This window comes from Pituophis catenifer, unplaced genomic scaffold (assembly GCF_029215685.1).
Source record: "Pituophis catenifer annectens isolate HBS135680 unplaced genomic scaffold, rPitCat1.0.hap2 SCAF_16, whole genome shotgun sequence".
Classification (NCBI taxonomy): Eukaryota; Metazoa; Chordata; class Lepidosauria; order Squamata; family Colubridae; genus Pituophis; species Pituophis catenifer.
Window position 1 is genome coordinate 4,046,595 of NW_027256896.1, and position 25,180 is coordinate 4,071,774.

The window sequence follows — 25,180 nt, forward strand, 5'->3', positions numbered from 1 at the left end:
CACAGGTCTTAAGTTAGTCACACGGTTGTTAAGCGAATCTGGCTTCCCCAATGAATTTGCTTGTCGGAAGGTTGCAAAAGGGGGATCGCATGACCCCAGGACACTGCAACCGTCATAAATGTGAGCCAGTTGCCAAGCCTCTGAATTTTTGATCACGTGACCAGGGGGATGCTGCAAAGGTCGTAAGGGTGAAAAATGGTCATAAGTCACTTTTTCCAGTGCCGTTGTAACTTTGAACGGTCGCTAAATAAGCTGTTGTAAGTCGAGGACTACCCGTAGTGAATCTCTGACTGGCTCAGGGAAATGCTTTGCTGTGTTCACATTTGCTTTTTGGCAGCCCCGAAAACAGGGGTGAAATGTAAAATGTGTTACTACTGGTTCCGTGGGTGTAGCTTGGGGGGGGGGGCAGTAATGTGACTGGGTGGGCGTGGCCAACTTTTTTAAAACAAAAAACTTTTCAAAGCCTTTTTTCTAATGCTTTGAAAAGCCTCTGCCGATCAGGCAACTCAACTGGGATCGTCAGAGACTTTTCAAAGCATTGTTTTTACCACCTCTTCGGCCAAGAGGTTGCAGAAAAAAATGCTCTGAAAAGCCTCTGATGAGCCGCGCGATCATCAGAAGCTTTTTTTTTTTTACTTTTAAAAGCATTTTTTCGTCGGAAGAGGTTGTAGAAAAAATGCTTTTAAAAGTTTTTTTTTTTTAAAAAAGCCTCTGATGATCGTGCAGTTCAGCTGGGCATGGGGGGGGGGGCGTGCAGGGATTTTTGCTACTGGTTCTCCAAACCACCCACCGCCATTCCTATTGGATTGGGCGATCTGGTCCGAACTGGGAGCATTTCACCCCTGCCCGAAAGGCATCTGTCGCCCAATAAACATGCTTGCACTGGGAGGATGCAGAGCCCCTCTAACCACGTCCTTTTGCTGCAGTTGCACAAACAGCATGGATGCCCTTGTGAGAGCTACTTTGAAATGTATCAATTCAATTCAGAATAGAGCTGGAAGGGACCTTGGAGGTCTTCTAGTCCAGCCCCCTGCTAAGCAGGAGATCTATACCATTGCAGACAAGTGGCTGTCCAGTCTCTTCTTAAAAACCTCCAGTGATGGAGCGCCCATGATTTCCGGAGGCAACTTCTGTTCCACTGGTTAATTGTGCTCACTGTTGGGAAGTTTCTCCTTAACTCCAGGTTGCGTCTCTCTTTGATCAGTTTCCATCCATTGTTTCTTGTCCTGCCTTCAGGTGCTTTGGGAAATAGGTTGATCCCACCCCCCTCTTCTTAGTGACAACCCCTCAAATACTGGAATGCTGTCATCCCCAGTCAGGGGTGGGTTCCACTTACCTTTGCTACTGGATTGGAACGGGAGCACTTGTGCGTGCTTGCTTTGCTCACCCGCAGCACTTCTGCACATGCACAGAGCTTCCGTGATGATGTCCGGGCAGGTGGGCGGAGCCTCCCACTGCTGCTACTACCGGTTCGCAAGATCCGGAATGAACCGGTAGGAACCTACCACTGTCCCTAGTCCTTCTTTTCTCTAGACTAGCTATGCCCAGTTCCTGCAACCGTCCTTCATATGTTTTAGTCTCCAGGTCTTTGATCATTTTAGCTAATTAACTAACTGATTGATTGATTGATTGATTGATTGATTGATTGATTAGTTAATGTAATCAATTTTCAGGCCAGAAATTGCAGTGACTTCAACACCCAGCAAATGCTCAATATCAAGACCAGGTTTAGTTGAAATGGGTGAAAGGCAGGAAGAAAAAGCAACACCTTTAAATTGACTTCAGCATGAGAAGAAATCACACCCTGAAGGTTGCAGAGGGTCATCCCTTGTACAGGTCGTCCTCGACTTACAACAATTCATTTAGTGACAGTTCAAAGTTACAACGGCACTGAAAAAAGTGACTTCTGACCAGTGGTGAAATCTAAAATTCGTTACTACTGGTTCTGTGGGAGTGCTTCTCTGAACCACCCACTCCATCGCTACCGGATTGGGCGATCCTGTCCGAACCGGGAGCCTTTCACCCCTGCTTCTGACCATTTCCCCCACTTACGACCTTTGTAGCAGCCTCATGACCTTGTGATCAAAATTCAGATGCTTGGCAACTGGCTTCTATTTATGACGGTTGCAGTGATCCATGGTCACATGATCAACTTTTGCAACTTTTTGACGAGCAAAATCAATGGGGAAGCCAGATTCACTCGACACCCTTGTTACTAACTTATCAACTGCAATGATTCACTTAGCGATGGTGGCAAGAAAGGTCATAAAATCGGGCAAAACGTACTTAATGAATGTCTCACTGAGCGACATAAATCAATTGTGGTCATAAACCGAGGACCACCGGTAATGAACTAAGGCACGGGTGTCCAGCCTTGGCACCTTTAAGACCTGTGGCGTTCAACTCCCAGAATTCCCTAGACAGCTTCATCAGTTAGGTAATTCTGGGAATTGAAGTCCTGAGGTCTTAAAAGTTGCCAAGGCTGGGAGCTGCTGAATTGAGATGTTGATCCATTCAAGGGAGAAGTTCTAGACAAGTGATGGCTAACCTTTTTCTCTTCGTGTGCCAAAAACGTGTGCGTGCACATGCAACAGTACGCATGCATGCCAGCACCCATAATGCAATGGGTGCCCCCCCATGCATGCGCGCATGACCCCCCACCCCCATGCATGTGCACACGACCCCCCACGCAACCCCTGCCCCCCCCAAGTATACGTGTGAGGGGTGGGATTCAAAAATTTTAGCAACCTGCACCACTACGGGGTGAGGGCATTTTCACCCTCCCCAGGCTCCAGAATCTTTTCTCAAGCCTCTGAGAGGGTGAAAACAGCCTCCCCCGGGCTTCGGAGGCCCTCCTGAGGCCGAAATGGGCCCATTTCCAGACTTCCGGAACTTCCAGGAGGCCCGTTTTTCGCCCTCCCCAGGCTCCAGAGGCTTTTCCCGAGCCTCTGGGAGGGAGAAAATGGCCTCCCCTGGGCTTCGGAGGCTCTCCGGAGGCCAGAAACGGACCCATTTCCGCACTTCCGGAACACACACACCCAGGGGTGAAATGCTCCCAGTTCGGACCGGATCGCCCGATCCGGTAGCGATGGTGGAGGGTGGCTCGGAGAATCGGTAGCAAAAATCCCTGCCCCCCTCCCACCATGCTCAGCTGAGTCGCATGATCATCAGAGGCTTTTTTTTTTTACTTTTAAAAGCATTTTTTCTACAACCTCTTCCGACGAAAAAAATGCTTTTAAAAGTAAAAAAAAAAGCCTCTGATGATCGCGTGGCTCAGCCTCATCAGAGGCTTTTCAAAGCATTTTTTTTCTGCAACCTCTTGGCCGAAGAGGTGGTAAAAAAATGCTTTGAAAAGTCTCTGACGATCCCAGCTGAGTTGCCTGATCGGCAGAGAGGCTTTTCAAAGCATTTTTTAAAAAGCCTCTCTGACGATCCCAGCTGAGTTGCCTGATCGCCAGAGGCTTTTCAAAGCATTAGAAAAAATGCTTTGAAAAGTTAAAAAAAAAAGTTGGCCACGCCCACCCAGTCACATTATCCCCACCACGAAGCCACACCCACAGAACTGGTATTTTACATTTCACCCCTGCACACGCTGTACCCCCCACTGCGCTCCACCCGCCCCCCCCCGTGCATGCGCGCACGTCCCTGCGTCCCCATGAATGCACGCACATCTCCCGCATGCTCCCCGCCCCCTGTGCGTCCCAAAAATCAGTGGGCAACAGAAGGCGCACGCACACATGCGCATTGGAGCTAAACTGGGTGACAGCTTGCGTGCCCACAGAGAGGGCGCTACATGCCAGCTGTGGCACGCGTGCCATAGGTTCGCCGTCACAGTTCTAGACTGTCCCTCTATGCCTCTTTCGACAGAAGAGCCATGATGGTGGCAACTCACCATCTCTCCGGAGGCATTTATCTTCTCCTGAGTCTGCCTGCACAGGCCCTGCTGCCCACCTGAAGGACCCAGGTCAGGTTTGTGGACCCCGCCCAATGGGTGGGTCCAGTTCATTCTAGAGAAGACCTTCCCTGCTTAGTCAGGGTTTTTGTTTAATCAGCCTTCTTCATCCTTGTTTGGAGAGATGACAAATTCCATCATTTGTGGAAGAAGGCAGCCCCGTTGGTTGTATCCACTGATGTCGCTGCTGTGCCAACTTGACTCACCTGTATCTTTTGAAAAGGAAAGACAGAATTGTGTCTGGACCGACTCTTTAAGGCTAGTGTCGATATGTACAGGTAGTCCTCGGCTTTATGACCGCAACTGAGCCCATATTTTCTGTTGCTAAGCAACACAGGTTTCAGGTTTCACCGCATTTTACAATCTTTTTTTTCCTACCGTTCTTAATGTGAATCAATTACAGTTGCTAAGGGAAAAAGATCTGTGGCAAGAAAAGTTGTAAAATGGAGCAAGAGTCACTGTCTGGCTTAGCCACAGAAATTTTGGGTTCAATCGTGGTCATAAGTCGAGGAAGTTGTTACAAACACAATCCCTATTCAAAATGGCCTTAACCTTAACCTTAACCTTAACCTTAACCTTAACCTTAACCTTGCTGAGCACATTGTAAGCCGCCCTGAGTCTTCGGAGAAGGGCGGCATATAAATCAAATTAAAAAAAAAAAAAACCCTTAACCAGCAAAGCAGGCCATTATCACCTGGGTTTTATTAATTGACTGCTTAGTTATCAAGTGAATAATTACTAGCCCACCAGATTATAGCCTTCCAGATTTTACAATTCCTCACACCAGCTGGAATAGGAAATCCTACAATAGCAATAGCCCTTAGACTAATATATACTGCTTAACTGTGCTTTTAGAGCCCTCTCTAAGCGGTTTACAGAGTCAGCCTCTTGCCCCCAACAGTCTGGATCCTCATTTCAATATAGCCAGCTGGCGCCATCGCTGGCTATTGGGGGCGAGTCATTGACCCCCACAGAGGGGGCTCGCAACTTGGGTGTCCTCCTGGACACACGGCTGTCTTTAGAAGAGCATATGACGGCCGTGGCCAGGGAGGCTTTTTATCAGGTTCGCCTGATATGCCAGTTGCGCCCCTTTCTGGATCAGGACTCCTTATGCACAGTCACCCATGCCCTCGTCACGTCTCGCCTGGACTACTGCAACGCTCTCTACATGGGGCTCCCCCTGTGGAGCACCCGGAGGCTCCAGCTGGTCCAGAATGCGGCCATGCGGGTGGTTAGGGGAGCGACGTGGCGCTCCCATGTAATACCTCTCCTGCGTGAGCTGCACTGGCTCCCGGTGGTCTTCCGGGTGCGCTTTAAGGTATTGGTTCTCATCTTTAAAGCGCTCCATGGCTTAGGGCCAGGGTACCTACGAGACCGCCTGCTGATACCGATAACCTCCCACCGGCCAATATGCTCTCACAGAGAGGGCCTCCTCAGGGTGCTGTCGGTCAAGCAATGTCAGCTGGCAGTCCCCAGGGGGAGAGCCTTCTCTGTGAGGGCACCCGCCCTGTGGAATGAGCTACCTCCTGGAATACGACTGATCCTGGACTTCCGGACCTTCCGTAAGGCCCTGAAGACTTATTTATTCCAGCAAGCCAGCTTAGCCTAAATGGTTTTTTAATGGGATTTTTAAATTTTATAGACTTGGGTTTTAAATTGGTTGGCTGATTGATTTAATCTCTTTTAATTATCTTAACTTTTGTATTGCATGTATTTTAATTTTAGGCTGTTCACCGCCCTGGGTCCCTTTGGGAGAAGGGCGGTATACAAATTAAATTAATAAATAAATAATAAATAAATAAATTTTACCCCCTCGGAAGGATGAAAGGCTGAATCAACCTTGAGCCTGGTGAGATTCGAACTGCCAAATTGTAGGCAAATGGCTATCCAGAAGAGATTTCTGCCCACGCTTAAAAGCTCTGGATGTAAGAGATGAAATGCACATTGATGACTCTCCCGCTCTCTGCCCCATACTACATAGCTTACTGTGTAAGCAGTTTACACAGTCAGCACATTGACCCCCAAAAATCTGGATCCTCATTTTACCCCCCTCGGAAGGATGAAAGGCTGAGTCAACCTTGAGTTGGTGAGGATCGAACTGCTGGCAGTTGGCAGAATTAGCCTGCAATACTGCATTCTAGCCACTGTGCCAAGTGGAAGGAAGGAAGGAGGGAGGGAAGGAAGGAAGGAAGGAAGGAAGGAAGGAAGGAAGGAAGGAAGGAAGGAAGGAAGGAAGGAAGGAAGGGGCATAGCAATAGCATTTAGACTTATATACCGCTTCACAATGCTTTACAGCCCACTCCAAGCGGGTTACAGAGTCAGCCTCTTGCCCCCAACAATCTGGGTCCTCATTTTACAGACCTCGGAAGGATGGAAGACAGTCAAGATTTCAGAATATATATTGTAGGATTTCTAATTCTAGAGTCCCAAGATCAAAACGCATTTCAACCAAATGCTTATAAATTCACCAGAACTCCCGTGATAAAGGGGTCTTTTCATTTTAAGTTGGCTTCCATGAAATTGATTTTTCCTCGTCAATCCATCCTCGGTTTAATGGTTTTGTTAAAAGATTTGTAACGATGACAGGTAGCTAAGAACATAATTGCAATGTTTCAGTGATGAGCTGACTAATAAGGAACAATGCGATCAAGGCAACGCACGATCAAGGTTTTTTTTTTGTTTTTTGTTTATATCACCCCAGAAGAAGCAGTGAAGAAATCAGACAGGTGACATGTGAGGGTGACTTCTCCACTCAGGTTGAAACGCTTTGTTGAGGTCAGGACGGAGTCATGTTTACCGGAAAAACAAAGGAGCACACAATGGAGGGTGGAGTTGGAAATATCCCTTTCCAGAACTTCATGCTAATTAAAGACTCTTGGCACTTCGGTAACCCCACCCGTGGCATTTCAAACATATCCTGCCACGATGTGGGCGTCAGGTTGAGCTCATATTGACCTATCTGTAGAAAGTGTATCTCCCATGTAAACACTGCAGAGCCGAAGAAGACGGAGTCAGCCCTGCGAGTAAGTAGCAGCCTCTTCCAGGGGGCCAGACCTGACCACTCTTTCTTGCAATTCCCATCTCCAAAGTGCCACTGATTAACAGATTAACAAGAGTTGGAAGGGACCTTGTAGGTCATCTAGTCCAACCCCCTGCCCAAGCAGGAGACCCTATACCACTGTTTCTCAATCTGGGCCGCTGGACGATGTGTGGACTTCTACTTCCAGAATTCCCCAGCCAGCTCTGCTGGCTGGGGAATTCTGGGAGTTGAAGTCCACACATCGTCCAGTGGCCAAGATTGAGAAACACTGTCCTATACCATTTCTGACAGATGACAGTCCAGTCTCTTCTTGAAAGCTTCCAGTGATGAAACTCCCACAACTTCCGAATGGCAACTTCTGTTCCATGGGTTGATTGTTCTCACTGTCAGAAAAATTCCTCCTTATTTCCAGGTTGAATGTCTCCTTGATCAGTTTCCATCCGTAAGAAGGCCTTCATCACTGGAAGCTTTCAAGAAGAGGCTGGAGTTGACAATGGAAATCAAAAACAAAGAAACAGAATATTATTTAACTTGCCTTGAGAGTGGATGCAAAGATTAGAAAATTAATGAAATAGAAATTAGAAATAAGTATAAGTATAAAGAAAGAAAGGGACGCGGTGGCTCAGGGGCTAAGACGCTGAGCTTGTCGATCGAAAGGTCGGCAGTTCAGCGGTTTGAATCCCTAGTGCCACGTAATGGGGTCTCCCTTTACTTGTCCCAGCTTCTGCTGACCTAGCAATTCGAAAGCACGTAAAAAATGCAAGTAGAAAAATAGGGACCACTTTTGGTGGGAAGGGAACAGCGTTCCGTGCGCCTTTGGCATTGAGTCATGCTGGCCACATGATCACGGAGACGTCTTCGGACAGCGCTGGCTCTTCAGGTTTGAAACGGAGATGAACACCGCCCCCTAGAGTCGGGAACGACTAGCACATATGTGCGAGGGAAACCTTTACCTTATAAAGAAAGATGAAGAATACTTATTATATATAATATTAGATCACGGTAAGATGTTACAAAAAATGTAAAAAATATCTAGAATGATAAATATATAATGTAAATACAATTGTATATATAAAGGAAAAAAAACCCTGTGGATACAAGCTGGTATAGAGACGTTGCAAAATGGAAACTGTACTGGTAAAACGAAGAAAACTTTTTTTTTTTAGAAAAAGAAGAGACTGGACTCCCACCTGTCAGAAATGGTGTAGGTTCTCCTGCTTGGGTGGGCGGGGGGTTGGACTAGATGACCTACAAGGTCCCTTCCAACTCTGTTAATCTGTAAAACCTTCATTGCCTCCTATTTTATCATGTATTTGTTAATATATCATTCATTGCATAAATAAATAAATCGTAGGTCAGATGAATCCCTGAGGAATTCAGGCGTTCTTAGGAACCTCTGGAAAAGATCCCGGCTCGAGTGCACATTAGGGGGGTGGGGTTTGCCTCCCAAGATCCAAGCACTTGGACTCCTGAATCCCCTATTTCAGATCATGAAAGAAAGAGATGAAACCTAGAGCACTGCCATAAACAAAATGGTTAGCAGAACTGCCTTGAAAGCAGGGGTGAAATCCAGCAGGTTCTGGAGAACCAGTAGTGGAAATTTTGAGTAGTTCGGAGAACCGGCAAATACCACCTCTGGCTGGCCCCAGAGTGGGGTGGGAATGGAGATTTTGCAATATCCTTCCCCCAGGAGTGGGGAGGGAATGGAGATTTTGCAGTAGCCTTTCCCTGAAGTGGGGAGGGAATGGGGATTTTGCAGTATCCTTCCCCTGGAGTGGGGTGGGAATGGGGATTTTGCAATCTCCTTCCCCCAGAAGTGGGGAGGGAATGTAGATTTTGCAGTATCCTTCCCCTGAAGTGGGGTGGAATGGGGATTTTGCAGTATCTTTCCCCTGGAGTGGGGAGGGAATGGGAATTTTGCAGTATCCTTCCCCCAGGAGTGGGGAGGGAATGGGGATTTTGCAGTGTCCTTCCCGTGCCATGCCCACCAAGCCGCCCCCACCAAGCCACACTCACAGAACCGGTAGTAAAAAAAATTGGATTTCACCACTGCTTGAAAGCCAAGTATAGAAGCACCCTCAGCTGCAAAAGCTAATACAATCCTTGGTTGAATAAACGGAGAATCAAAATCATGTGAAGTATTAGTACCGCTTTGTAAAGCGTTAGTAGGACCACACCTGGAATACTGCATCCAGTTTTGGTCACTACCTTACAGAAAAAGATGTTGAGACTTTGGAAAAAGTGCAGAGAAGAACAACTAAGATCATCAAGGGCCTGGAGACTAAAACATATGAACGTTTGTACGAAGTAGGTAGCCTGATTAATCAAGGTAGAACCAGGGGTGAAATCCAGCAGGTTCTGACAGGTTCTGGAGAACCGGTAGCGGAAATTTTGAGTAGTTCAGAGAACTGGCAAATACCACCTCTGGCTGCCCCCAGAGTGGGGTGGGGATGGAGATTTTGCAGTATCCTTCCCCTGGAGTGGGGAGGGAATGTAGATTTTGCAGTATCCTTCCCCCAGGAGTGGGGAGGGAATGGGGATTTTGCAGTGTCCTTCCCGTGCCATGCCCACCAAGCCGCCCCCACCAAGCCACACTCACAGAACCGGTAGTAAAAAAAATTGGATTTCACCACTGCTTGAAAGCCAAGTATAGAAGCACCCTCAGCTGCAAAAGCTAATACAATCCTTGGTTGAATAAACGGAGAATCAAAATCATGTGAAGTATTAGTACCGCTTTGTAAAGCGTTAGTAGGACCACACCTGGAATACTGCATCCAGTTTTGGTCACTACCTTACAGAAAAAGATGTTGAGACTTTGGAAAAAGTGCAGAGAAGAACAACTAAGATCATCAAGGGCCTGGAGACTAAAACATATGAACGTTTGTACGAAGTAGGTAGCCTGATTAGTCAAGGTAGAACCAGGGGTGAAATCCAGCAGGTTCTGACAGGTTCTGGAGAACCGGTAGCGGAAATTTTGAGTAGTTCAGAGAACCGGCAAATACCACCTCTGGCTGGCCCCAGAGTGGGGTGGGGATGGAGATTTTGCAGTATCCTTCCCCCAGGAGTGGGGAAGGATTGGGGATTTTGCAGTATCCTTCCCCTGGAGTGGGGTGGGAATGGAGATTTTGTAGTATCCTTTCCCTGCCACGTCCACCAAGCCACGTGCACCAAACCACACCCACAGAACCGGTGGTAAAAAAATTTGGATTTCACCACTGGGTAGAACTGGCTAGTCTAGGAAAAAAGGACTAAGGATGACATGATAGCAGTCTTCCAATATTTGAGGGGCTGCCAGAAAGAAGAGGGGGTCAACCTATTCTCCAAAGCAACAAGGGCAGGACAAGAAACAATGGATGGAAACTAATCAAGGAGAAAAGCAACCTGGAACTGAGGAGAAACTTCCTAACAGTGAGGACAATCAACCAGTGGAACAGAAGTTGCCTTCAGAAATCGTGGGCGCTCCGTCACTGGAAGTTTTTAAGAAGAGACTGGACAGCCATTTGTCTGAAATGATAGGGTTTGCTGCTTGGGAAGGGGGTTGGACTAGAAGACCTCCAAGGTCCTTCCACCTCTGTTCTGATTAATTGAAAATAAACCTCATTTCCTTTCATGGGATTTATCTCAGCACATCATTTCTGCCCGTGTTGTGATTTTGCTGCATCAGAATTACAGTTCAGCCTCTTCTTACTCCTTACACTTCACCAAAAGACATCAAAAATGGAGAACCAAATGAGAAATATATGTTAGAATGGAGAAGATGGATTGATTATATTCAAGGCAAATATCGGACTAAAAAATTTCAAATAGCTTATGAATGATCAAAGAGATTTTATAAAGTACTTAAATTTAGTTTAGTAAAAGGGGAGTTAAAAGTTCAAGAGGGGGATAGGAGGCTATAGATAATTAGCTTATGTTAGTTTATGATTGTCAAATGTTATACCCTGTATTTTGCTCTGGGAAGTGGGGGGGGGAGGGAGGGGGAAGGGGAAATGTTTGTAAAACTTTTTAAAACTTTTCAATAAAAAAAAAATGGAGAACCAAAGAAGAAGTAGAATTCTAACCAAAATCGCTCATTTCTATCAAGCAAAGCTGATTTAACGATAATATTGACAGAACCCTGTGTAGCCAGGCGTCATTCCACCAGATGCTACATCTTGAGGGACAGGAACAAGGTGCTTCAGATCGCAGGACTTCTAAAGCTGAATTTAGAGAGGAAAGTCCTTTAGAACGAGGACTCTGTTCTACTCCTGGACCATCCAGACAGTTGCTTGTTTAAACACAGACAAAAAGAAAAGGGTTAGGTGTCAGGCTTGATTGATGGCAGAATGATGCATCCACATGTTTTTCTTGTGATCAAGAGTCAGACCAAAGAGAGGCTGCTCAGAGATACGGTCTACTTATGTCAGTCATTCAACTGTCTAATCCAGTGTTACGCAACCTCTACAACAGAGCTGTCAAACTCGCGGCCCATGGGCCGGATGGGTCACGCGGTGCCTACGCCCGGTTTAGCGAAGGGGGGGGGAAAGTCGCAATATGTCATGTGATGCCGCCGTGATGACGCGGGTGGGTTTGACACCCCTGCTCCATAATGTGAGAAGACACCTGGATTTCAACTCCCAGAATTCCCCAACAAGCCATGATGGCTAGAAGCTCTGGGAGTTGAACATAGAATCATAGAGCTAAAAGGGAATTGAAGGTCTTCTAGTCCAGCCCTGTTCTCAAGGCAGGAGCAGTGGTGGGTTGCCCCTGATTCGGACCAGTTCTATAGAACCAGTAGTAAAACCAGCGGGAGGCTCTGCCCACCAACCCCGACATCATCAGGAAGGCCCCGTTGCAAACGGGTAGTAAAGGTAAATAGAACCCACCCCTGGGCAGGAGCCTTAATTATCCCACTCAAATGGTTGTCCAATCTATTTGTGAAAACCTTCAGTGATTGAGTGCTCACAACCCCAAGCTGTTTCGTTGATTAATTGTTTTCGCTGTCAGGAAATTTCTTCATACTAGATGGGATCTCTCTTTAACAAGCTTCCACTCATGACTTCTTGTCCTGCCCCCAGGTGCCTTAGAAAATGAGTCAATCCCCTCTTCTTTATGACAGCCCCTCAAGTATCGGAAAACAGCTTTCGTGTGTCCCCCTAATACTTTTCTTCATCAGGCTAGACATACCTACTATCCTTAGCTGTTCATTCAAATAATGAAAATTATGTCGCTTGATTGTGTGATAAAGGTGTAAGCTGTTCCAAGTCATCGCAGGATGTAAGCTGTTCCAAGTCAGGCTGCCTTTTGCAATTGACTGGTGGCGAATTTGTCAATGCCGACGGTGTTCAGGTGGTGCTCCAGATGTTTTGAGATTGCACCCAAGGTGCTATTATTTCACTATTATTTATTTATTTATTTATTTTGTCGCATTTCTATGCCGCCCAACTCCCAAGGGACTCTATTGGTATTACCTTCCCTTTCTTTTGCCACAGTCTTTCTATTTCAAGGTCTTTGTGTTATTGTAATCATTATTATTATCGAGATTGCTTAAATCTCATGAGACTTCAGACTAGAACATCAAATCTTTACAATATGCAACCTAGTAAGAAGACTTCGGACCATAATTTCTTCAGTCTCATCGTGGTGAAATCCAGTTTATCCAGTGTTTCCAGGAGGTCTGCAAAATTGTTCAGTATCTATATAGCAATCCATTCTCTTGAGAGAGAGAATTTCAATATTTTACTAAGAGTTCCTCCCAAAGCAGTCAAGAGGCTTTGCATTCCAAGTGACCTTTAATTTGAGAGAGCCAATCAAGTGAGATTAATATTAATTTATATTTGTGACAAAGGAATTTGCCACTGTCAAAGTGATTTCTGTCTGTCTGTCTCTCTATCCTCTCTATCTATCTATCTATCTATCTATCTATCTATCTATCTATCTATCTATCTTATTTATTTAAAATATTTATATAGTTGCCCATCTTCTAGCCAACAACTCTGGGCAGCCCCCAATCAACATATAAATATATCAAAATTAAAAATATAAATACATTCACCAAACTTTCTTGGGAAAAGATAAAGGGCAAACCGGAAAGTGGTTCATAAAGATAAATAATAATCATTGTCTATGTCGATATTTGCTTGATAAAGGAAAATTCAAGAGCAAAAAAAATACTTTACAAAAACATATAGTTTAATAAAAAATATCTAAAATCAAACAGTATATGTCAATTTATTTTGAAAAAGAAGTCAATGCATTAAGTGGTACCATTTGCATGGTAAAAGTTAAATGATCAAATAGCCAAATGACCAAAATAAAGGACAAAAGTAATTTTTTGCAAAATAAATAAATCTAAAGGCAGCTTTCTGAAATCAAGGACTGTCCTTTAAATTAATGGATGTGTGATCACTGTAGATATCTAAATCAAATGAATAAATCTGATTTACTAGAAGAATGTATATGCTTATTCCACTCAGAAAGTGAGTTTCTGGCCATCATACAGTGTTTAAAAATAAACTCTGCCTGGTATCTTTTACTAAAGTTATGCTGAGAATTACTGTATATATTCACGGAGAAGCCAAGAATTTTAGGTTCCAAAATAGATCCCCAAAATTGGCTTCTGCTTATTAACTTTGCTACTGAATATAACACTCACACTCATGTACGTACACACACATAGTATATTGCTTTGAGACTGATTTTGAAAAATCAGTCACTTCCTTCTCAAAGTCATAAAAACCAGTGAAAGTATAATGAGAGATGAAGCTGGGTCTTTCAAGAACGGCTCCATCAAGCAAGATAAAAAGACTCCCAGCCATCTTTCTCACTTCAAGAGCTCCAAAATGCTTTGATGTCTTCAGATCTAAAGGAGAAACTCAGTGCTGAAACTGAACTCTTCCCAAAGGCTTGATGTTATTAAGTCTTGGACCTGTGCCCGCCCTGAATTAAGAGGGCCAAGAAAGAACCATCTTCCTTCTGAAATGATGAGCCTTCCTCACGAAGCCTCAGGTGATGAACACGGATTATCTTCACTTGATTTCCATGTCAAAACAAAACACTCGGCTTAAAAGAAATTAGCCAAGTCCCGGCAAACACGTTGTCCCACATTCCTTCCAAGGATGTTTGCCACAAATCTTTGGAGGAGGCTGGAGCTCTTGGCGGGGTAATTAAACGTTCCTGCCACCCCAGTATTTCCTTCCTGTCACTACAACTGACACTCTTTGGTTCCATGTCGGCTGGAGGACCAGAGCATGCTCAAGTCTAGTTTAAGTATTCAACCCGGGGGTGAAGCCATCAACAAGTTGTGAGAAGAAGACGGATTGCCGCAATTCCCGTCCACCAAGGTAAGAGATTTCTTTGACATCCTGAAATAGGAATTAGGAAGGAAAACCCAAGACAACCCAAAGGTCCATCTCTCTTCTGCATCAACAGGTGATGGAATGCGTGCCAGCCAAAGTTCTTATTCAAGTTTAATTGCTCCTTGGTTTAATTGATACACTTATATTCTGTAAGCCAGGAGTTCTTGGAAAACCCCTCCAACTGCTGTTTTGAGGCTTTTGGATACCCTGGCAGTACGGACTAGCTGTGCCACCAATGAATCCCCCCCCTCCACAGGTTTTAAATCATATCACAATAAGATTTTTAGCACATTCTGTTCAGAAGTAAATCCTGTACTTGCTTGGTGGGGCTTATTTTTAGCTGCTTCAGTGTAGGGTACAAGTGTTGTTTTTCTTTCTTTTTTTCTTCTTTCCTTCCTTCCTTCCTTCCTTCCTTCCTTCCTTCCTTCTTTCTTTCTTTCTTTCTCTCTTCCTTCCTTTTGTTCTTTCTTTCTTTCTCTTCCTTCCTTCCTTCCTTCCTCTCCCTTCCTTCCTTCCTTCCTTCCTTCCTTCCTTCCTTCCTTCCTTCCTTCCTTCTTTCCTTCCTTCCTTCCTTCCCCCAGAACATAAAAACATCCAGTTTTAAAAGTAACACTTGGAAAAAAGGTTAAAAATAAGGAAAAGCAGAAATCCAACATTCAGCCAAATGTTTTGAATTTCTCAGAAAGATTCTCAGCTCTGGTTAGAAAGCTGAATAATTGACAAATGTCAGAACTTTTTAAATACTCCTTGTGGTTCAGCGGGGAGAGGTTACTGAATGGAGGGCCCCGTTCACTTCCTTCTTGCTGTGAATTAGGATCGTGTAATTTATTCCGCCAGTTGTTTAATGCATTGATGTCACTGGCTTAGTAACTGAGAATGTGGGAAGAAACAAAAACTGACAGATATAACAATAGGATTAAATTGGTACTTTTTCACTAGAACAGGAAAAAATAGTTCCATCTGATTGAGTCAAATTCTGCAACATCAATAGAAAAGGCTTCTCTCCAACCCCTTTTATAGATAAATCCTTATCTATAATTATGCACAAAACATCACAGGATGTTTATTATAAACACTTTTTCTAGAATTATAACTGAACAGCAAGATTGCAACATAAGACCTGTAGTTTGCGGTCTGGTTAAGGGCACATTTTTATGATGATGGGTGAACGACCTTCAAGTGGAAAAAGATGCTCAAATTAGGTACCTGAATACTTGCAAGATTTTCTGGTTCTCGTATCTCAGTTCGGAATATAAAATTAGGGCTCCTCTTCTGGTCTTTGTACTGTGTTTATCTGTCAGGCCCCCAAAACTAAGAAAGACATGTGGTGATTCTTCTGAGCAGATTTTTTAAATTGTTCCATGCCTTTGGCTAAAATCTTGCCAAACTGAAGCAAACTACTCCCTACACCAGCGATTCCCAACCAGAGGTGCTCGCACCCCCAGGGGGTGCAAGACGATATTCCAGGGTGTGCAAAAACTTGGGTTTAGAAGTTTCAAAATTATAGTGTGTATGTATCATTATATGCATAGGATTATTTATTTTTTTAAGGGGTGCGAGAATATATCAGAAGGAAAACTGTCTTCCAAAATAGACAAAGCATTCTAGGGGTGAGGGATATAGAAAAGGTTGAGAGCCCCTGTCCTACCCGAAGCATACACTCTGGGAACTGTTAGGGAGGGTCCGTCTTCACCCTCTTTCTCTCACACAAGCTATCCGAACTGAGTTGTCTTTTGTTCCTCTGGAAGGCTCCCTTCCCTCCTGGGGATCCAGGCCAGTTACTGTCTGTATGTTGAGCACTTCAGAAGATGACCTCAACGGCACTCAAGGAGGGCAACCAAGGAGTTTAAAATCACAAAGGTGTAAAATAGGTGAATAGCTGGGGAAGAGAGTGAGACAGAGAACTCAAAGGGAAACTGTCAGGCTGGCTACAAATGAGAATCCACATTAAAAGGTGAAATTAAAAAAGAAAGAAAGAAACAGAGTAGCTGAGTTTAAAAGGGGAATTTCAGAAAAAGGGTGATGCCAAGTTATGTTTTGATTTAAAGAAAAACCTTACCTCTCCTTTAACCACAATATTCATTAGGAAGGACAGGAACAGGGACATTTGGAATTGGAATTTGAACGATAAGATTCCATCGACAATGAGAAAAAGCATCAATGTAAAAGAGCAAACAAATGATTATCACATAAATTAAATAAGATTGCTCTATTTTAATGCAGTATCCAGAGACGTTACTAAAACATTTTGTAAATAAGCCAGAGAAACAAAGCTCCAGATTTACATATTATGGGCGTCATTATATTTAAATATGACTCTGCACTTATGTTATTATTCAGACGTTTACGTGGCGCAGAATACAAAGGACTTCGTTTTATAATCTAATTACCAGAGCTGTGCAAGTCTTTAAAAATCCATTTCTGACAAAGGGAAATAGTAGCAAATGCGTTTTGGTCACTGACGTGGAGATGTGTGTGGCCTGAAGGTGATTTGATTATGTGCAATCAAGTCATTTTTGACTCCTAGAGAGACATAAATAGATTTTCTCCAAGACAATCTATCCCCAACCTTTTCTTTCAGGTTTTTTCATGGTGTATTCATCGCCATTGTTAACTGAGTCCATCCACCTTGCTGCTGATTATCCTGTTCTCTTTCCTTTCACCTTTCCCCATGGGTTTTTTTTTCGTACTTCTGTGATGAAAGGATTTATCGATGACATCACCGTTGCCCAGGGGATGCCCAGTTGGGGGCTCCTTTACTGTCCCTGCAAAGATTAATGGTATCCATTAATCTGCTCAGAGTTGCTCACTTTCAAACTCCTGGGTTAGTTGGAGCTGGAGCATGTGATGGGAACTCATCCCTGTGGCAACAGGTCTCAAACGCAAGCCTGCCTATCTCAGCCCAGCATTCTAACCTCATGAGCCACCACATTCCAGCTACCTTTCCAGAGAGTTGCGTCTTTGCATGACATAAAAGTAGAATAATTTGTGCCTCAGGTAAGAACTCTTAAGTTGATTTGCCTAATGCTTCACTTCTATGTTTTCTTTCATGGTGGTTTCAGGAGTCTTCTCCAACACCAAAAGGGTCAATATTCTTTTTATCCTAAAAGTCTGTAGAGATTCTCTGTCACCCAGGTCATGGTTGCCCCAAAGGTGCTTTTTCAGGAGACAACTGGACTTCCTTGTTTTTTCTTTGAACACGTTTCGCTTCTCATCCAAGAAGCTTCTTTAAGTGCTTCCAAGAGTTTCAACCACCCTCTAAAAGGACGCAAATGACCAGCTGTCTGCAAGGAATATAAATCCTTCCATTCCCCACCATCCTGTCAGAGCTGAAGACGCTTCTTGGATGAGAAGCGAAACGTCTTCAAAAGAAGAAACAAGAAAGTCCAGTTGCCTCCTGAAAAAGCACCTTTCCTACATCTTCAAGGTCCAACTTTCTCTTCCATAGAGTGTCACCAGAAAAAACAACCACCATGGCTTGCACTGTGGAATTCTGGCCCTTGTACACCACCACACCTGAATATCTGCCTAGGCCTCCATGGCTGCTGGACCAAGTGCTAGTCTACAGCTTGATCTAACACTGAAGCAAAATTTCCTCCCTTCACTCAACTCTACCAATGTTTTGGGGCTTTTAAAATGCTAGTAGTGAAAATGAAAATATATTGCTCGTTTTATTTGAGATAGATTTTGACAAATGTAGGGTGCAAAGAAGCTTGGGGTCTCTATTTAGGGAAAACATAGCTGATCATATTTGGCAGAGTCTGTGGCAGCATCAGGCAAGAGTTTAATTTAATTTAATTTAATTTCCAATTTATATACCGCCCTTCTCCCTGAGGACTCAGGGCGGTGTACAGCCAAGATAAAAAACATAGAATACAAATATTAAAACATTTAAAAATATATATAAATTTTGGCCCGAAAGTTAAGAATCACAAACTAATTAAAAGAATTTAAAAATTTCTTCTAAGCCAACCCGGCTTGCTGAAAAAGATAGGTTTTCAGGGAACGACGGAAGGCATTGAGGTCATGGATTCTTCTTATCTCCGGGGGCAACTGATTCCAGAGGGTGGGAGCCCCCACAGAGAAGGCCCTCCCCCTGGGGGCCACCAGCCTACATTGTTTGGCTGATGGCACCCTGAGGAGGCCCTCTCTGTGGGAGCGCACGGGTCGATGGGAGGTCGTCGGTAGCAGCAGGCGGTCTCGGAGATAGCTAGGCCCTATGCCATGGAGCGCTTTAAAGGTGATAACCAACACCTTGAAGTGCACCCGGAAGACCACCGGAAGCCAGTGCAGCTCGCGCAGGAGCGGTGTTACATGGGAGCGCCATGTTGCTCCCATCACTACCCGCACTGCTGCATTCTGGACCAGCTGGAGCCTCCGGGTGCTCTTCAAGGGGAGCCCCATGTAGAGAGCGTTGCAGTAGTCAAGGCGAGAGGTGACGAGGGCGTGAGTGACTGTGCACAAGGAATCCCGATCAAGAAAGGGCCGCAAGATTGAGTTGGGTCTCAATCAATCAGAATAGAGCTGGAAGGGACTTTGGAAGTCTTCTAGTCCAGCCCCCTGCTCAAGAAGGAGACCCTATACAATTTGAGACAATTGGTTGTCCAGTCTCTTCTTAAAAAGCTCCAGTGATGGAGCACCCACAACATCTGAAGGCAAGCACTTTCACTGGTTAATTGTTCTCCCTGTTAGGAAGTTTCTCCTTAGTTCTAGGTTGCTTCTCTCCTTAGTGAGTTTCCATCCATTGTTTCTTGTCTTATCTTCTGATGCTTTGGAAAATAAGTTGACCCCGTCTTCTTTGTGGCAGCCCCTCAAATATTGGAATACTGCTATCACGTCAACCCTAGTCCTTCTTTTCATTAAACTAGACCAGGGGTCAGCAACCTGCAGCTCTGGAGCCACATGTGGCTCTTTCACCCCTCTGCTGCGGCTCCCAGTCACTCAAAATATGTGTCACAACTGCCAATGTGTGACACTCTCTGTCACGCGATTTATTGAGCTTTTCAACCCCCGGTAGGCCAACCATGGATAAATCCAAAAAAAGGAAAAGTTCCAGAAGAAAACAGAAGGTTTAATTCAACTACATATGCTAATTTTGTGGCCGCTCAAGAAATAGTCAGGCACGGGAAGGATTATATGGCACCCTGTATTTTCTTTTCTGTGGGAAACGGGTCCAAATGGCTCTTTGAGTGTTTAAGGTTGCAGACACCTGAACTAGACATATCCAGTTCCTGAAACCAACCTTCATATGTTTTAGCCTCCAGCCCTCTAATCATCTTTGTTCCTCTTCTCTGAACATTTCCCCAAGTCTCAACATCTGTTTGTAATGTGGTGACCAAAACTGGATGCAATATTCCAGGTGTGGCCTTACCAAGGATTTATAAAGTGATATGAACTCTGTTTAACAAGGCAAAAGACTTTATGAGGCCTGGCCTGGCAAACAAGGATCTTACAACATCCAGTTGGATTGATCTTTGTAGCTTGGTGTGGAGTAAGCTATATTCAGGCCAAAATTTAAGTGTGTTAGCTTCTTTAATAATTTGCTAGAGATACCTCCAATGAAACTGTGTGAGAACAGGAGAGTTAAAATGCAAACTTAACCCTGTTGTTCGTATTGCTTCCAACACCAGAAATGGCTAACCCGTGGAAAATGAGACATTTGCCCTCTGACTTGCTTGTTTTCCTTTGTAGGAAGAGATTTATTTGTTTATCTGCCCCACTGTCTATCATATTTTTGAACTGTCCATCTCTCTCAGATGTCTGGAATAAAGATGTCCCAGGAGAAGGAGAAAATCTCCGTTCCCATGGTGACGTTGTCCGTGCCCCAGGAACCTTACGCTCCAGGATACTCTGCTTCCTACACCCCAGAGGCCTACACATCACAGTCCTACAATCCACAGATGTATGCCCCACAAGCCTACAGCTCAGAATCACAAAGCTATAAACAGTACACATCAGATCCATACGCCCCTAATGCTTCGGAGACTGAGCATTATCGCGTCACAGGTATGTGCCAAGTGCATTTCCAAAGCTGAGGTTTGGATCAAAGGAGAAAGAGGGTTCGGTTTGGGGATTGATTCAGACCCTCTGCAATGCTTCTCTTCCTTCCTTCCTCCTCAATGCAGATGCTTGCTGCTATGATGTTTCAACTCCACCTCCGTATAGCTGTGAAGAGGTGCCTTGCGACACATTAGGACCAGGTACGCACCAGAAACTTATATGCTGAAGACTGATTCATATACAGGCAGTCCTCCACCTACAACCATTCATTCAATGACCATTCAAACTTACAATGGCACTAAAGAAAGTGACTTATGACCAATCCTCATACTTATGACCGCCACAGCATTCCCATGTTCCTGTGATCCAAATTTGGGCACTTGGCAACTGGCATGTAATTACAGAGGTTGCAGCATCTTCTCAACCTCACGAAAAGTCGTGATTTGCAACTTTTCCAGTAGACTTCAATAAGTGAAGTCAATGGGGAGAGCTGGACTCACTTAGCAATCACATGATTCGCTTAAGGACTGCAGTTATTTGCTTAACAACCATGGTGACAAAGGTTGCAAAATCAGGTCCGACACACTTAACAATGTCCTTGCTTAGCAATGGAACTTCTTGTCAGTGGTAGTCATAAATTGAGGACTACCTGTAATCTTGGGGAGGAATAAGATGCCTTAGATGTCCAAGTAGCATTCTTTGATATCTCTGTTCCCAAACACCAAGAGTTAAGGTTTCTGCTAGGTTTTGCACAAAATAGCCAACAGAATGCTGATGACACCTAGTTGTAGATCTCAACTCTTGGTGAGTTAAGTGATGCTGTTTATGTGGGGGTCTGATAAGGAACAACAGGTTTGAACTGAACCGTGATAACACTGAGTGGCTTTGGGATAGATAGATAGATAGATAGATAGATAGATAGATAGATAGATAGATAGATGGATGGATAATAGATATAGAGAGAGACAGGTAGGCGAGAGAGAGAGAGCAGATGGATAGATAGATGATAGATAGATAGATCGATAGATAGATAGATCGATAGATAGATAGATCGATAATAGATATATAGAGAGACAGGTAGGCGAGAGAGAGAGAAGATGAATAGATGAATGGATGGATAATAGATATAGAGAGAGGCAGTTAGGTGAGAGAGAGAGAGAGAAGATGGATAGATAGATGGATGGATGGATGGATGGATGGGTGAGAGAGAGAGAGAAGATGGATGGATAGTGAGATAGATAGATAGATAGATAGATAGATAGATAGATAGATAGATAGATATGGATGGATGGATGAATGGATGGATGGATGGATGGACAGAGATAGAGATACAGATTGGCAGAGGGATAGTCCAGAATGCTGGAAATACAAGAGGCCTCATTTATGGCCATTTGTAGATAGACAAAATGGGTTGTCAGTATTCACATCTATGTTTATAAATGCAATCATGGCTTATTCTGGACACCTAAGCTCTCACACTAGACTGATGCCTGGGGAGAAAAAAATATCCATGTTTCCCTGAATTTTCTGCTTAAGGTTCTTAAGAAGATTTTTCTCAAGGATCTAAAGCTGGAAGGCAGAGGACCCAAGGGGGAGGATTGGAATCCTGACCATGGACCAGGAAGAGTCTCATGCAATTGTTAGCAATAGGAGTGTAGCAAATGACTGGGCACCCATTTAATTACAAGGACACGTATGAGACAAAGTTGAGCCTTTTATTGGTGTTCCAAGAAACTCCTAGACTGAACTCCTTCAAGGTGTTTCTATTTGAAGAGTGCTGGCAGAGTCTCTGGGAGGCCCAGAAGCATTTGCATAAATAGAAGTGATGCATCACACTTGCTCTTTTTAATCAAAAGCCTTTTATGAAAGTATTTAAGGGCAGATATAGATGTGCTGGCTGAGGAATTCTGGGAGTTGAAGTCCACAAGTCGTAAAGTTGCTGAGGTTGGAGACCCCTGGTTTAAATTGGCCGACTAAGATAAAAGTTGGGGAAAGGGATGGAGAAAAAGCTTCTTCCCAGATCTTTTCACAAAGACATCTTTCCCAGGAAAAAAAAAGAAGCTTTCAACCTCATTCTCATTCAACAAGCTTTTTGCTTGTTTTTGATTCCTCCTGGAGTTTGCTGAGCTGTCTCGATTTATGGGCTGGTCGCAGTGATGTTATTCAACCAGTTTGCATCGGTTCAGAAGAACTGTTTGTTAACTTTGTGGAGTTCTGCAAACCGGCTGAATAGTCAAGGCTGCCTGCTCACCTGCCTAACGATTCCAGTTGCTTAGACTTATATACCGCTTCACAGGGCTTCACAGCCCTCTCTAAGCAGTTTACAGAGTCAGCCTCTTGCCCCCAACAATCTGGCTCCTCATTTTACCCACCTCGGAAGGATGGAAGGCTGAGTCAACTTTGAGCCTGGTGAGATTCGATCTGCCAAACTGCAGGGAAATGGCTATCAAGAAGAGATTTCTGCCCACATTTAAAAGCTCTGGATATAAGAAATGAAATGTATATTGATGACTCTCCCACTCTCTGCCCCATAGTCTGCATGGACTCATCCCCACCTGTTGTGGTGGCAGGGATCTTCTCCAGTAAACCTGCATCCACCATCTGCCCCTGTTGCCGACAGATCATCACCACCGAGGTGGTCTTCCGTGTGGGGTGCCTAACCTATGCCGTCTCGACCTGCCTGTGTTTGGTGGGGTGAGTGTCCATGCTTTGTGACTTTATATTTTTAATAGATTAACAGAGTTGGAAGGGATCTTGTAAGTCATCTAGTCCAGCCCCACCGCCCAATTTGTCCTCCTACACATTCATGGAGTTCATTAGTAGATCAGAGTAGACAAACTCAGACCCAACATTTTCTCCCCCATTGAGTTGGAGGGCTGGAGGGCCAAAAAACTCAAAATGACATCCACACCCATGCACCCTCAGTCCCACTCTTTTTCACATCTATCATGCTGGCTGCCTCCTTGATTTTTTTTTTAAATCCCCTCTAGCCTTGAGAAACGACTTCAGGGATAAAATGGAGGCCTCAGGCCAGAGACGGGAACATTATGGGAGCTGAGTGTTATCCTGAAGTTCCTTTGGGAGGAGCCAAGGGATGCCACAGGTGGAGGCTGGTGCAGTGGGATAGACTTGGGGCTTTCTTTTGGCTTTTGGGGAGTTTGTGGGGCCTCATTGCAGGTAATGAGGCCCCACAAGGAGTGCAAATAGAAAAACAACAGTGCGCCATTTTGAGGCAAGCTCCACCCCTTTGGAACCTGCACCGTGATATTTGCATGCAGGTACTTAAGGGGGCGGAGCTGTTTTGGTCCTATTACAGACACTACTGGAACCTGGAGATGTCTTTGGCCCCACTTTAGTCCTCCTGGCTCAGTGTTTCTCCGCCTCAGCCACTCAGTTCACATGTCTTAAAGTTGACTGGGGAATTCTGGGAGGTTGAGAAACACTTTTTGCTTTTGTGTAACCTTACGAAGACTCCTGCTGTAAGAAGCTTACTATCTATAGCAGTGTTCCTCAACCTTGGCAACATTAAGATAGGGGGACTCCAACACCCAGAATTCTGGGAGTAGACGTCTTAACATTTTCATTTCAAATGTTCCTATCTTAACCTTTACTGGCCTATAAGAGATAAAGCTGACAAAACGGGTAGTTCTTCAAGAGGACATATTTTGACATATTTTTACAATAAAATCTCAGACTGCCTTCTCCAACTAGGACTGGGACTGCAATCAAAGACTGGAAACTTGGAATCCGAGGATCCATTGAGCTGCAGTAGGCTGTCTAAGGTCTAGAGCAGGGCCTTCCAAACTTGGCTACTTTAAGACTTGTGGACTTCAACTCCCAAAATTCCATAGTCAACATGGCCGGCTGAGGAATTCTGGGAGTTGAAGTTCACAAGAAAGTTGCCAAGTTTGGAGACCCCTGGTCTAGAGTTGCTGGGGTTGGTTGATGGCCAATAATTCTGTATTATTAGTTTGACATTTTTTGGGGTATTTTCCAACTCTCATATTGCTGGATCATTAGGAATTGCCTGAGCCAGAATGGATAATGGTTGGTCTATGCAATTTTGAAATGGATTTCTTGATGTAATTTCTTGGCATAACGTCAAGCCATAAGAAAACCCTTTTCAAGTCATGGTCTGTCTTTTTATTTTCTTATGTGGCTCTCAGGTGCTGCTTGGGCTGCTGTCTCATCCCCTTCATGTCCAAATGCTGTAAGGACGTCGATCATTATTGTCCCTGTTGCCGATATCACATCTACCGGTATAAAAGGATCTAGCTGCTTAGAAGAACAGCCCACCCAGCTGTCTCCTTGGAAATCAAAGGGGAGCAAAGGTGTTTCCAACTTGGATGGATTCACACATTTGGAACTGGATTGCACTATGCAGGATGGGCTCTCTAGTCTGTGGTGAAACCGGCTGGGCTCCGGTCAATATTGGCCTCCTTCAGCCTCCTAAGCAGGGAAGTGGCTTGCAGCCGGTCAAGGATCTGCTTTAGGATTTTCTGTATTACTTTCCTGGTATTTTGAGGTTTGTGAATTAACTCTTGTTTTGGTTTTTCTTTTGTGAATCTTTTGGTACGCTTCCTTCTCAAGGCTGCTCAAATCCATCTGTGCTTCAGTCACCACATATCTCCTCTGAGGACCATGTCAACAATGCACCATTTTATGTCCTACCAAGCATCAATGCACCATTTTTCTCCTACCAAGCACTTTTACATGCTTCTTACTTCATGCTGGACTGAGAAATTCTTTGTTTTCCTCCTGACCCAACTTTCACTTGGTTGGATAAAAGGAAACTTCTGAGAAATCTCTCCATTACTTGGCCTGAAGGAGTCCCCAAACAGTGAAGATGGA

General features: G+C 44.4%; 1 protein-coding gene across 1 annotated transcript; it reads left to right on the forward strand.

The window, feature by feature from the left end:
• Positions 1-20,085: 20,085 nt before the first annotated feature.
• On the forward strand, positions 20,086-24,604 carry LOC139325120 (lipopolysaccharide-induced tumor necrosis factor-alpha factor homolog). Its single transcript, XM_070954857.1, has 4 exons — positions 20,086-20,335; positions 20,455-20,529; positions 22,864-23,023; positions 24,496-24,604. Exons 1-4 carry the CDS (start codon positions 20,086-20,088, stop codon positions 24,602-24,604), a joined length of 594 nt encoding a protein of 197 aa, XP_070810958.1.
• The last annotated feature ends 576 nt before the right edge of the window (positions 24,605-25,180 follow it).